This window comes from Borostomias antarcticus, assembly GCF_949987555.1.
Source record: "Borostomias antarcticus genome assembly, chromosome: 3".
Classification (NCBI taxonomy): domain Eukaryota; kingdom Metazoa; phylum Chordata; class Actinopteri; order Stomiiformes; family Stomiidae; genus Borostomias; species Borostomias antarcticus.
In genome coordinates, this window is record NC_140236.1 from 32,916,286 (window position 1) to 32,928,922 (window position 12,637).

Below are 12,637 nucleotides of genomic sequence, written 5' to 3' on the forward strand. Positions count from 1 at the left end.
TAGCTCCTACTCAGTAGGCTACTGTGCCACACGTGAGCGATTTTGGAGTTCAGAGTCTAGCTCAAGGGCACAGTGCCGGGAGCTGGGATTGAACCGAGGACCTTGCGATCCCCAGCTGGACGCTTTATCTCCCAATAATAAGGACAATTAAATTATGAGGTTGAAATGCATTTTTGCACTTTTAGTCTTTCTCCTGTCTGTTTCCAGTTTCAAGTCTGAAATCTTAATTATTGTATACATGTCACTATAGCCCATTCTAAGAGTAGGCAAAATCATAATTTTCTTTGGTCAATATTATTATGTAAATTGTGTGTGTGATCTAAGAACACTTTTGAGGTTCGATATTGTGATAACCTCTTCATTCTCTTCCCAGGAATCAGCTCTCTTGACAGATGGCCCTTCCAGTAAATAACATGAACTCCATTCCAGTCAGTCCCTGGCTCCAGACTCCAGGTTTTATAGGAGCTCTCCATCAGTCTCCTCCAGGCAGGTAGCTGCTCGCTGATTGGATGCCGGCTCCCTGACTCAGCCTTTATCCCAGCGAGGCAGCATCAGCCTCCAGAGCATCACCACCCTCCGATAGGCTCTCTCACTGTGTGTGTGTGTGTGTTTATCTAACACAAGCACTGCTCTTTGGCAGTGTGGTACGGGATGTGAAGCGGTATTTTCCGTGGCGTTTAAGGGATCCTGAAAGCTTGAGGCGGGCTTAGCTTCTCTCCGGCGCGTCTCTGAGGGGAGCGTCTGTCTGCCGTCTGGGAGGGTCCCCGGTCTGAGTGGAGGGAGCCGACTGACGGAGAGACGGAGAGACGGGACCTGGGGTGGAGGAGGAGGAGGAGAGGGGACCACAGGGTAACCAAGAGGAGAAGAGACAGGAAGACAGCGAGGAGAGAAAAGCCACAGAGAGAGAGAGGAGGAGAGAGGATCAGCGAAACGCCGGCAGCGGAGAAGTGAGGAGTGGCCAGAGGAGGAGCAGAGAGGAGAGGAGAAGACGCGGAGTGGAGAGCGAGGGGGAAGAGGAGGAGAGAGGTGTTGAGAGAGAGAGAGAGAGGAGGCGTGGAAAGAGAGAGAGAGGAGGGGAGGAGGTGTGGAAAGAGAGAGAGGTAGGAGGTAGCGAGCGGATGCTGCCCACCCTGTGAGATGCTCTGCTGGCTGCAGGAGGAAGACATGTCTCAGCAGGAGCTCCAGCAGCGACTGGACTGTGTCATCACACATGTCGGTGAGTGACCGACCCCGCCCTCCTCATCCTCCCCTTCATCATCACCCCTGCCATCAGTCACACTACACCAAGAGGGAGAGAGGTGAGGGAGAGAGAGAGAGAGAGAGAGAAATTGAGGATGGGAGACCCAGCTGCGTTTCCTCCAAAGGGAGACTCCCATTCCCTTTTCCCAGCAGCCTCTTGTGAAAACGCTTGTTTAGGGAGAGTAAAGGGCTTCATGGGAAATACAGTATAATTCATCGTTTACACTGGGAGAAATGGCAGGGTTTGACATCTCATTCTCACTTAAATGTTGACTCATGATATGTTTTAAAATGTACAATAACACAAAAACCTACGCTGTCCAAGGTCAGAAAAGTCGTTTGGTTGAATGACCGTTTAATGAGGGTCATTTTTGTCAGAGAGATTTCCTCTTAATTGCCATCTGGTCTCTCGGTATGTATTTTTTTTTGTAGTGTTCTGGAAAACATAATCAACAACTGAAATTGGCTTAATCTAATATTTGACATTCTACACAGACCGATTGGAGGTGTGATACAAGTAACTTATCTTGGATGTCATCAGCATTCACAGAAATTACTATTATGATGTATTTGATATCTACTCTCAGGGCACTAATGCTAGGCTCTGGTGTGGTTGATGGCCACTACAGACAATTTTCTGATCCAATTTGGGTTATTATGTTTCATGACATTCAGTATGTTATTACAAATTAACAAGTCACACATTTACAAATGACACAACGGTACTTATTGTGTAATTTGTAAAATGTCTGTAAATTGAGTATTGGAGTTTATCTGTATTGAGCATAATCTCGGCAGCAACATTTCACTGGTGTCTGTACACCGTACATTACATGTGACAAATACAAGGAATCTTGAATTGTGAAATGTTGAATCTTATGATAGGCAGTGCTATATTCAGCCAGGGAGCGTTATAGAGAGATATCAAATATATGAAACATCCCCACTATTCCTCTTCATCCTATTCCTCTCTCTATTCCTCTCCTCCCTCCTCTCTCTATTCCTCTCCTCCCTCCTCTCTATTCCTCTCCTCCCTCCTCTCTCTATTCCTCTCCTCCATCCTCTCTCTATTCCTCTCCTCTCCTCTCTCTATTCCTCTCCTCCCTCCTCTCCATCCTCTCCTCCCTCCTCTCTCTTCCTCTCCTCCATCCTCTCTATTCCTCTCCTCCCTCCTCTCTCTATTCCTCTCCTCCCTCCTCTCCATCCTCTCCTCCCTCCTCTCTCTATTCCTCTCCTCCCTCCTCTCTCCATCCTGCCCTGTCCTCTCCTCTCCCTGTTCCTCTCCTGTGTTGTGTATTGTGTATTGTGTGTGTGGTTTCCTGTCAGGCGCAGTTGGGGAGGAAGTAGGTTATCGTGTTAAGGTGCCACGCTGGCCTCCTCCAGCACGGAACCTCAGCGCTCAGCGGCCATGGGGGAGGGGCGTCGTGCACGCAGTTCCCATAGAAACGGTGATAACCCATGCTAGTAGTGTGCATGGGGCCTACATTGATTAATGGCTGCAACGCTCTCTCTCGCTCTCACGCCTTCTCTCTCTCTCCCCTCTCTTTCACACTCTCCTCTTTTTCTCTCCTTCTCTTTCACACTGTGTTTCTTTTGTTCTTTCTCTCTCTCTCACTCTCCCTAAATTTCACACACCCTTTCTGTGTCTCTCTGTCACACTCTCTCACCCACATGTCAGGTTAATATACTCTTTTTACACCAGCAGAGTGCTCACTCGTCCACTGCACACACACACACACACACACACATCATGATCCCATAATGAGATCATCATCGGTGTCATGGCAGATGAGGAGTGGACTATTTGTCCATCAAAAGCAGTCTGAATAGTCTTAATTGGACACAGGACACGGCCCTAGATGGTTCAAGGCTGGTCGTGAGCTGAACCCGGTGAGAAGTATGGTTGGCGCTTCACTGGATGGTATTCTGCTATCCTCCATTTGTACAGTATGCCATCTTCTCACCGACACACCCCTCCTCCCACCTCTATACCATCTTTCTCTCTCTCTCTCTCTCTCTCTGACTCTCTCTCTATCTGCCTCCATCTCCCTCTATCTTCCTCTCTTTTTCTGCTATCTAAGGCTTTTTGATCTATTATGTAACCCATTGTGTGGGAGGTGTTGTGTCTCTTGAACAGCTGATGTCAGCAGCCCAGACCAGCTACCTCCGGGGTATTGCACTTAAACCAGTAAACGGCTCCGTGACTCATACAGCTCCAGCACATCCAGGCCCCTGATTGGTGGCTGGTGACATCACCACGTGAACGGGAAGGATGTGCTGTTTACGGTAAAGGGGGGCTATTCCGGCTCCCCGTGAATAATTCACCATGACAGCGAGGGATGCGAAAAACAAAATGGCCGGGGGGGAAATGGTGTAGCCCCCCTATTGAAGGAAACGAGCAGCCATGGCGCGGTCAGACAATAGCATCTGTATGTTCACACAGACCCCTCGTAGTCTGCCATGCTCAGAGGAGAACTGAAGCGCGTAGTAGAAACTGACCTTGAAGGAATTCCTTGTCCAAAGGTCAATCACAAGGAAGGTCAAAACAGTTTGTTGCCCCTGGTAACTAGGCACGGCAGTGGTCGTACAATGACTCCTGTGTACGAGGGAAGCCCCGCCCACCACCCCACATCTGACCCCCAGCGTCTCCCCGTTGGGATGGACAGAAAGACTCTTGATAGAACGTCCTGCTAGAACATGCTAGGACGTCCTACGGATACGGCTGTGTTCTCTGTTCTTGCGTCTGTTCTGCTGGTACGGTAGTGCTCAGGTACTTAGCCTCTAGAGCACATGTTCAGTGTTCAAGTACAATTCCTGTCTTCAACACTTTGTTGAGGACAGGACTGTGTTTGTCTTCTGTCTTTCTTTTGCCCTCTTATCTGTTTAACAGAAATGGATAAGGAAAGACATGAGAGAGAGAGAGAGAGAGAGAGAGGATTCATCTTCCCTTCCGTGTGTGAGCTAGATAGCAGAGCTAGCTGAGAGGGACGAATAGTAGCTCATGCTCAGCCATTCGTTCTTAATGGGGCTAAGAGGATAAGGATGGCCTGGCCACTCAGGGAATGTGTGAGTGTGTGTGTGTTTATGCCTGTGTGTGTGTGAGTGTGTGTGTGTTTATGCCTGTGTGTGTGTGTGAGCGCGAGTACACATTCATACGTGCCTCCATATGCGTGCGTGTGTGTGTGCGTGCGGGTAACAGGGAAATTAAACACTGATGCAAAGAACCTTAACAGCCACCTACTGTTGCGTGGAGAGGAACTATAGCTACACCAGTTCACAGCTGACACAGAGAATGGGGAAGTGTAAAGGGGACGGACGGGGTCTGGAAAAGGCATTAAAATGTCAGAGTAATGAGTCCAGTGTGTGGCTCCCAGAGGCCTTCAGTCTTAAACATTCCTTCCACAGATGACACAGATGTGGCGGCATGTGAAGCTGGCACGCTCACTAAGGGTTCTGTAACATAACAACATGCTGCACAGTATACTTTCCTGCTACTGTAGCTCCTCAAGTGTGTGTGTGTTGCGTGTGGGTGTGTGTGAGACAGCCGTGTCTGCCGGTTGACTTATGTGTTGTGTCTGTGTTCCCACTCTTCTGCCGAGAGTCAGCAAAGAAACGGAGCCAGATGACGCAGCGCTTGTCTGGTCCAGCGTTCGGCGTTTCTGTCAGAGGACCGTGCTAGCGCTCCACACACAGGCCTTGGCACAGACTGAGAGAGACAGAGCTAAAAACAGAGCTAGTTCCTCTCTCTCTCTCTCTCTCTTTCTCTCTCTCTTTCTCTCTCTCTCTCTCTCTTTCTCTCTCTCTCTCTGAATAATAGGAAAGTCAGAGGTCATCGGAACTCAAGCTCATCCGCTGGTCATCGTGGCCAGCGGTCCCCGCAGATGTCTTCCGTCCGGGTGACCTCATCCAGCGTGGTGACACCTCCTGCTGTCCTCGTAGAGAAGCTGCTAGCGGCCGTGAGGATCTCCTCTGAGGGGCTGTGATAGAGATGTGTTCTATATCGATGGCCGAAGAGCAAAACCTCCGATCTGATTTTTTTTTTTCAATTGAAACACTTTCCTGAGAAACAAAAAAAAAAGTGTTGTTTTCTTGCAGAATGCTATTTTTTAAGGATACCCAGTTATGCAGATAGGAGGTTTTGCTCTTCGGCTATCGATATGGTCCTGGGTGACTCTTTGCAGGGCTGTAATATGTTGCCGTTGTTGTTGTTGTTGTTGTTGTTGTTGTTGTTGTTGTTGTTGTTGAATCACTTGGGATACCCTCAGGCGAATAAGGAAATATTATGGACTCCTAACTGAAATTCAGCTCAGTAGAATTGCTTGGGCGGAATGTGATTCCTAAAACCCATGTTCCAGTCCTTGACATGTCCCATGATGCATTGCCCTGCGGCCCCCTTGGGTAATCCCAGGGCTGCTCTGGGGCTGTGTTGTTTTTACCCAGGCAGCCCCAGACCTTGTTGCTATGACGTAGGATGCATTCTCTGCGTTTCCTGTTCCCATCTCCGCTACGTGAAAAGGGGCTCTCCGCATCCTTCGGAAAACGTTTTTTCACTCTGGACAGGAACAGGGACACACACACATGCACACACACACTCACACACACATGTACACGCACACACACATGTACACGCACACACACGCACACACACACATGTACACGCACACACACACACACACACATGCACACACACACATGCACACACACACGCACACATGTACACGCACACATACACGTACTCACACACACACACAGACTGACCTCCTTCTCACACATACACAGACCGACAGGCCTGGGGTGGACACACATAGACGCGCACACACACACACACACACACACCAGCCAGAAAGCCATCGGCCTGTACTGCTTCACAGCAACACAATAGAACAATAGGCGTTATAGTCCTGGAGGAATGTAAATCTATCTAAATAGCCTGGCCTCATTTCTTACTGTAATACGGTCACACAGTACTGACCTGCCTCCACTCTGAGCTGTGGTTAGGCTGGCCGCCCTGTCCTGAACGCCCAGGGTCAAGCCTCCTCTCTCGGGGTGCAGAGACCGGAGGGCCCTTGGAGGGGGCGGCGGCACGTAGTTCGGGAGGTAGAGCGGCCGTCTGGGGGTCGCAGGGTTCGATCTCTGCTCCCGGCAGTGTGGCGAAGTGTCCTTGAGCAAGATACTGAGGTCTCCCGGGCCTTTCTGTGCGGAGTCGGCATGTTCTCCCCGCGTTCGCAAGGGTTTTCCTCCCAAAAAGAACCCAATATGAGAAACATGCAGAAGAATAGCTGCTCTTCAGTCCTGTCCGTGAGCAGAACCTTGACTGAGCACTTGGACTCGCGGGTGCGCCCCCTGGAGGAAGGACAGCACGGATGGGGTGAAAGCAGAGAAACATTTCGTTGGTGAATGCTCCTGCGTGTTGTGTGTGTGTGTGTGTGTGTGTGTGTGTTTCGGTGTCAGCGCCTCCCTACACCGTGTGCTGTGTTTGCACTGTACGATAAATAAAGGCTTTCTCTTTCTTCTTACCAGAGTTATACCAGGCCATGGAAGGAAGGACTCTGTCCAGAGATACCACTAATCCCAGTCCAGAGATACCACTAATCCCAGTTCAGAGATACCGCTAATCCCAGTTCAGAGATACCACTAATCCCACTTCAGAGATACCACTAATCCCAGTTCTCTGCAACTACATTTGTCACGATTTTCTTATGCACACACCCAGTGGTGCTCAAAGAATAGAGCTCCTGTCAGCTTGAACCCAATGACCCCGGGTTGAGAGGGTGTGTGTGTGTGTGTGTGTGTGTTAGTGTGTGTGTGTCTGCATTTGGGGGATGGGAAGGGAAGTCTTATTGATCATCCACACAGGGCATTGTTGTCCGAGCAGTCGAGGCCAGGTCAATTTGTTCCTCCCAGCCGCCTTCACACAGATCAATAACACTGCAGTAACTCACATCTAAACCCCCGATCTCAAGGTCTGCTCCTCACTTTGCAACTAATCTAGCCTACACCCCGCACCTATCTGAGTGGATTCCTGCTCTCAGTGTCTCTTTACATTCATTTGAATATGCTATGATTTTTGTTATGTATTTTGTATTGATATTTCTTCATATACATAGAATTTCTATCCACTAGAATTTCTATCTATACTTTCTTTCTCCCTTGGCTCACTAAGGGCTCTGTAATAAGATGTGACATAGCTTCCCTCCTGGAGACTGTGATAAAGTAATAACTACTAATCCCCTTGGGGAAATAGTTGATGCAGCACCATGCATGCATAGGGACAACAAAGGGAGGGACACAAGGCGAGAACACTGGGGTCCTTGTCAGTCTGCTGTTAGCAAACGCAGCATGTGGAGCAGCAGATGTTCTCGTTAGCCCAGAGCCTGGAAGAACAGCCTGGACATCCATTATTAACATGCTTCTGGAGATCGCTTCGAACATTGTTTTTATTAAGTCGTGTAGGCCGCTGTGTATTACCAGACCTTTTGTTGTTTATCGATATGTCGGTACCAGATAAACACATTTCGCTCGATTGGACTTCAGAGAGGTTGAGAATGTTTAAGAGTATGAATACGTTTGATCGAAATGCACTTGAAAGCGTGAAAATGTCTGTGCTTTTGAAACATATTCTGTGAGTTAACATGGTGGTCGATGCTGCATTACAATACCAGGAAACAATAAAATACACTTGGAAATGTAAATCACACAGGGGTATCTCAGAGAGTATGACCCTATGCTCCCTACCCTGGTGTGTGTGTGTGTGTGTGCACGTGCGTGCGCGTGTCACCAGCTTGGACAAGTCCTGTAGTTCTATCCACTAATAGTCGAATTTAAGATAAAGAGAGAAGCACCCTCCTGATTAGTAGATTATGTTTCTTGTAACAAGCGTCTAGTTCCTGTGTTCCTGTTTTGAAAGCGTAGATTCTTGTAAGTTATCCAGTTCCTTTTCCTGTTTTGGGAGCCAAGGTTCCAGAGGTAGAAGTTGTCCCTCTCTGTAGACGGAGCACCTCTGTGCTGGCACTGGGGATTAAACGTAGGACCCCCTCCCTGCGCCTAAACAAGACGGCCAATACAACACCTTCGCCTTGGTTGGCCTATGGGAGGGGGGCTGATATGCTATGGGCTGATAGGGTGTTGAGTGTACATGTCGAGGTAAACAGAAGCTAAATATAGACACATGCTGCATCTCCCTTACTATACTAACCACCTTGAATAGACGGCAGTAACGAGATTAGACAGACAAGAGTGGCCTTAGTCTGTCACCCCGCAGAGATAAGACACAGACAGACCGCAGACCTCCATAGCTGCAGACCTTTACGAAACAGGAAGTAGAGCGAATCTCATTTCCTGTGAGTGACACGACGGCATTCAGATGGACGGTAGAACAACATAGTGCTATGAACTGACGTGTGTGTGTGTGTGTGTGTGTGTGTGTAATGTGCAATATCTCCTGTACCACACTGAATGTACTGAGTATGGGTGTGTGTTCCTCGAGAGCCACAGAAGCCAGGCATACAGTAGTACAGTAGTAGTGTGTAGTGTAGTGTGTACAGTAGTAGTGTGTAGTGTGTAGAGTAGTACACACCTATATCAGCCTGAACAGCAGCCTTGCTGGAGTTGACAGGGGGAAGCGGTCTTTGAAGTGAACACTTTGAAGTGGAATACTGGATGACGCAAGCAGAGGCTACAAGACAGCTAGTCTACAGGGCTGCAGGAAGGGTGGGAGGGGTCTGTGTGTGTGTGTGTGTGTGTGTGTGAGAGAGAGAGAGAGAGTTTCTGAGAGTATGTGTGTTTGCGTGTGTGTGTGTGCGCTGAGTTCATGAGAGTAGTGTGTGTGTGTGTGTGTGTGTGTGTGTGTGTGCGCTCATGGGTACTTGTGAGAGAGGCTGGGAGGGAGGGAGGGAGGGAGGGAGGGAGGGAGGGAGGAGGAGGAAAGGGAAGCCCCAGTAGTTTATTGTTGAGGATATTTGTGTAAACCCAGCCTCCTGGGCTGCAATGGTCAAAAGACTGGGTCACTCAGATGGCCGGCCGCGGCACAGAACACACACACACACAGGTTGTCTCACTTACACGCCCTCTCTCACGCTCACACACTTCACACACACACAAACTCTCTCTCTCTCTTTCACTCTCCTACACACACATACCCTCTCTCTCTCTCTCTCTCTCTCTCTCTCTCTCACACACACACACACACACACACACACACACACACACACACACACACACACACGCGCAGCCAGAGGGAGTTGCTGGGCAGAGGTCTGCTGTGTGTTATTTTTCGTGAGCCCCGAGGACAGCAGCGTCTGGCTGGCACAGCCCTATCCAGGGTTCCGTCGCGGAGCGGAGCGTGGGGAGTGTATCGGAGTTTGTGGAGCGTATTGGAGTTTCAGGAGTGTATCGTGGTGTGGAGTGTATCGGAGTGTGGAGTGTATCGGAGTGTGTGGAGCCCAGCGAGGAGGTCCGGTCTCCCTCCGGACAGGAACGACTCACAATGGGCTCAGTAATGTGTAAGTGACTGGATTATCTACCCTACTAGTAACGCTGTGCAATTGGTGCTGTCGGAGTGGAGGTGATTGGGTGAAGCATGCTAGATGATGCTAGAATGCTAGAATGATGAGACGCCGGTCTTACCTTCTGAGTTGAACCTGTCCTCCCTATTCTGATAGACTTATTCTTGTATTGTGACGGTCGGTTCTGTTCAATGGCTCAAGCGGGCTGTAGTTTCGATGCTGGACTCAGCTCCAGTGTGTTGGAGGGAGAGAGTGGAGTGGTGTTGTGGTCAGGGGAGGACCAGGATCCGGGTGGAGATGCGAGAGAATCGGAATCCGTTTATTGTCGTGCGGTTTTTCAACGTACTAGGAATTTGCTTTCGGTCGTGGCGCTTCACGTGAAGACAACGTTGGACAGGGCACAGAGATGAGACAGGACAGTGGACAGGGCACAGAGATGAGACAGGACAGTGGACAGGGCACAGAGATGAGACAGGACAGTGGACAGGGCACAGAGATGAGACAGGACAGTGGACAGGACACAGAGATGAGACAGGACAGTGGACAGGGCGCAGAGATGAGACAGGACAGTGGACAGGGCACAGAGATGAGACAGGACAGTGGACAGGGCGCAGAGATGAGACAGGACAGTGGACAGGACACAGAGATGAGACAGGACAGTGGACAGGGCGCAGAGATGAGACAGGACAGTGGACAGGGCACAGAGATGAGACAGGACAGTGCAAAGAGAGAGAGAGTATAAAATGCTAGTGCAAAAAAGAATGAGCTAAGAAAAAGAACAATATACAGTATAGAGAGTAGCTGTGTTTTGGTGCTAGACATCAGTGTGTGGGTGTGAGCAGTGCATAGGTGACGATAATGGGAGTAGGAAAGTGTGATGGGAAGGTGCGCCAGATAGCGGCGTTGTGATTGGACCCACGCACAGCAGAGAGGGGTGTTGTGATTGGACCCACGCACAGCAGAGAGGGGTGTTGTGATTGGACCCACGCACAGCAGAGAGGGGTGTTGTGATTGGCCGCTGGAGAGCGTCGCGGTGTTTCCCAGTGACGTCCGTCTCTAAGAGGCTTTGTGGTCTCAGTGCGGGTTAAGACACTTAGAAAATGTGACCCGACGAACTCAACACAACACAACCACACAACACAACCACATAACACAACCGCACAACACAACCACACAACCACACAACACAACCACACAACCACACAACACAACCACACAACACAACCACACAACACAACCCCATAACACAACCACACAACCACACAACACAACCACACAACCACACAACACAACCACACAACCACACAACACAACCACACAACACAACCACACAACACAACCACATAACACAACCACACAACATAACCACACAACACAGACGCACAACACAACCGCACAACACAACAACACAACCACACAACACAACCACACAACACAAACACACAACACAACCACACAACACAACCACATAACACAACCGCACAACACAACCACACAACACAACCACACAACACAACCACACAACACAACCACACAACACAGCGGCACAACACAACCACACAACACAACACAACCACACAACACAACCACAAAACACAGCCACACAACACAACCACACAACACAACACAACCACACAACACAACACAACCACAAAACACAGCGGCACAACACAACCACACAACACAACCACACAACACAACCACACAACACAACCACACAACACAACCACACAACACAGCGGCAAGACACAACCACACAACACAACACAACCACACAACACAACCACAAAACACAGCCACACAACACAACCACACAACACGTCCTGCTCCCTACTGCACCCTGAGAGAGTTCCGGAGGCTACTTGCTCACTAACAAAGCCTGTACTTTTACACTGAAACTCAATTTCAATTCAATTAAATTTCCAGTCAATACTTGGAATCGCGATGAATACTCGGAATCAAGTATTCATCCAAGAAATAGTATAAAAAAACTTTAAGTTTCCCCCCTGACTGTGTGTGTGTTAGTGTGAGTGTGTGACAGCTGTCTTAGTTGATGGATAGGCCTGACGGTGTGTGTGTTTGTGTGTGTGTGTGTGTGTGTGTGTGTGTGTGTGTGTGTGTGTGTGTGTGTGTGTGTGCGTGCGTGCGTGTGTGTGTGGCAGCAGTGTTAGTGGATAGGCCTGGCCCTATAGGATGCCCCTCCACAGTGGGAGTGTGATGTCAAAGGGCCTTGCAGGGGGTTAGGTAAGACGATGCTGTTTAATTGGCTTGACGTCCAGGTATTAATAGTGATTATCCTCTCTGTTGTGGGTGTGTGTGTGAGAGAGAGAGAGAGAGAGAGAGAGTGAGAGAGAGGTTGGAGGCACCTTGCCGGCTCTACGGGAACTCTCAGAGAAATGACTGCAGTGCCGGAGGCGCTGTGTGTGTGTGTTTGTCAGTAAGGGTGTTAGAGTGTGTGTGTGTGTGTGTGTGAGAGCGACTGTACGCTAGCGCTGCATCGCTGAGAGACGCAGACTATCTCATGGACAGCTGTGTACGAGACGGCCATCCAGGGGCCCAGAGGAGGACACGGACGAAGACGCGGGACTGACAGGAGACACCGAGAGAGACCTCTCTTTCTCTCTTTCACCCTCTTCATCTCTCTCTCTCTCTTCTCTGTCTCTCTCGCTCTCTCAGTCTGTGTCTCTCAGCCTGCCAGGCTGACCTTGGCTAGGCCGGCTGGACTGTCGGCTCACGCAGACGCCGTCGTCGTCCGCAGGGGCTCGGAACGTCGGGCAAATAAGTGCTCAGGCGAGCGGGCGGCGCGGAGGTACAGGCCGGCCGACAGAGATCCAGGGAGCGGAGTGGACAGTACCCCTCAGCCGTCGGTAGCGGGGAGACCCGACGCCCCCCCC

The 12,637-nt window shown here is 49.8% G+C and overlaps 1 protein-coding gene across 1 annotated transcript in view; it reads left to right on the forward strand.

Annotated features, from left to right (window-relative positions):
* Nucleotides 1–1,137: 1,137 nt before the first annotated feature.
* The window catches only part of mcf2l2 (MCF.2 cell line derived transforming sequence-like 2), a gene marked incomplete at both ends in the record, with an annotated part of 89,139 nt that continues 77,639 nt past the window's right edge, over nucleotides 1,138–12,637 (forward strand). Inside the window, one exon of the mRNA XM_084436220.1 lies at nucleotides 1,138–1,216. Within this exon, the coding sequence (XP_084292346.1) occupies nucleotides 1,138–1,216 (79 nt within the window). The remainder of the gene's footprint in view (nucleotides 1,217–12,637) is intronic.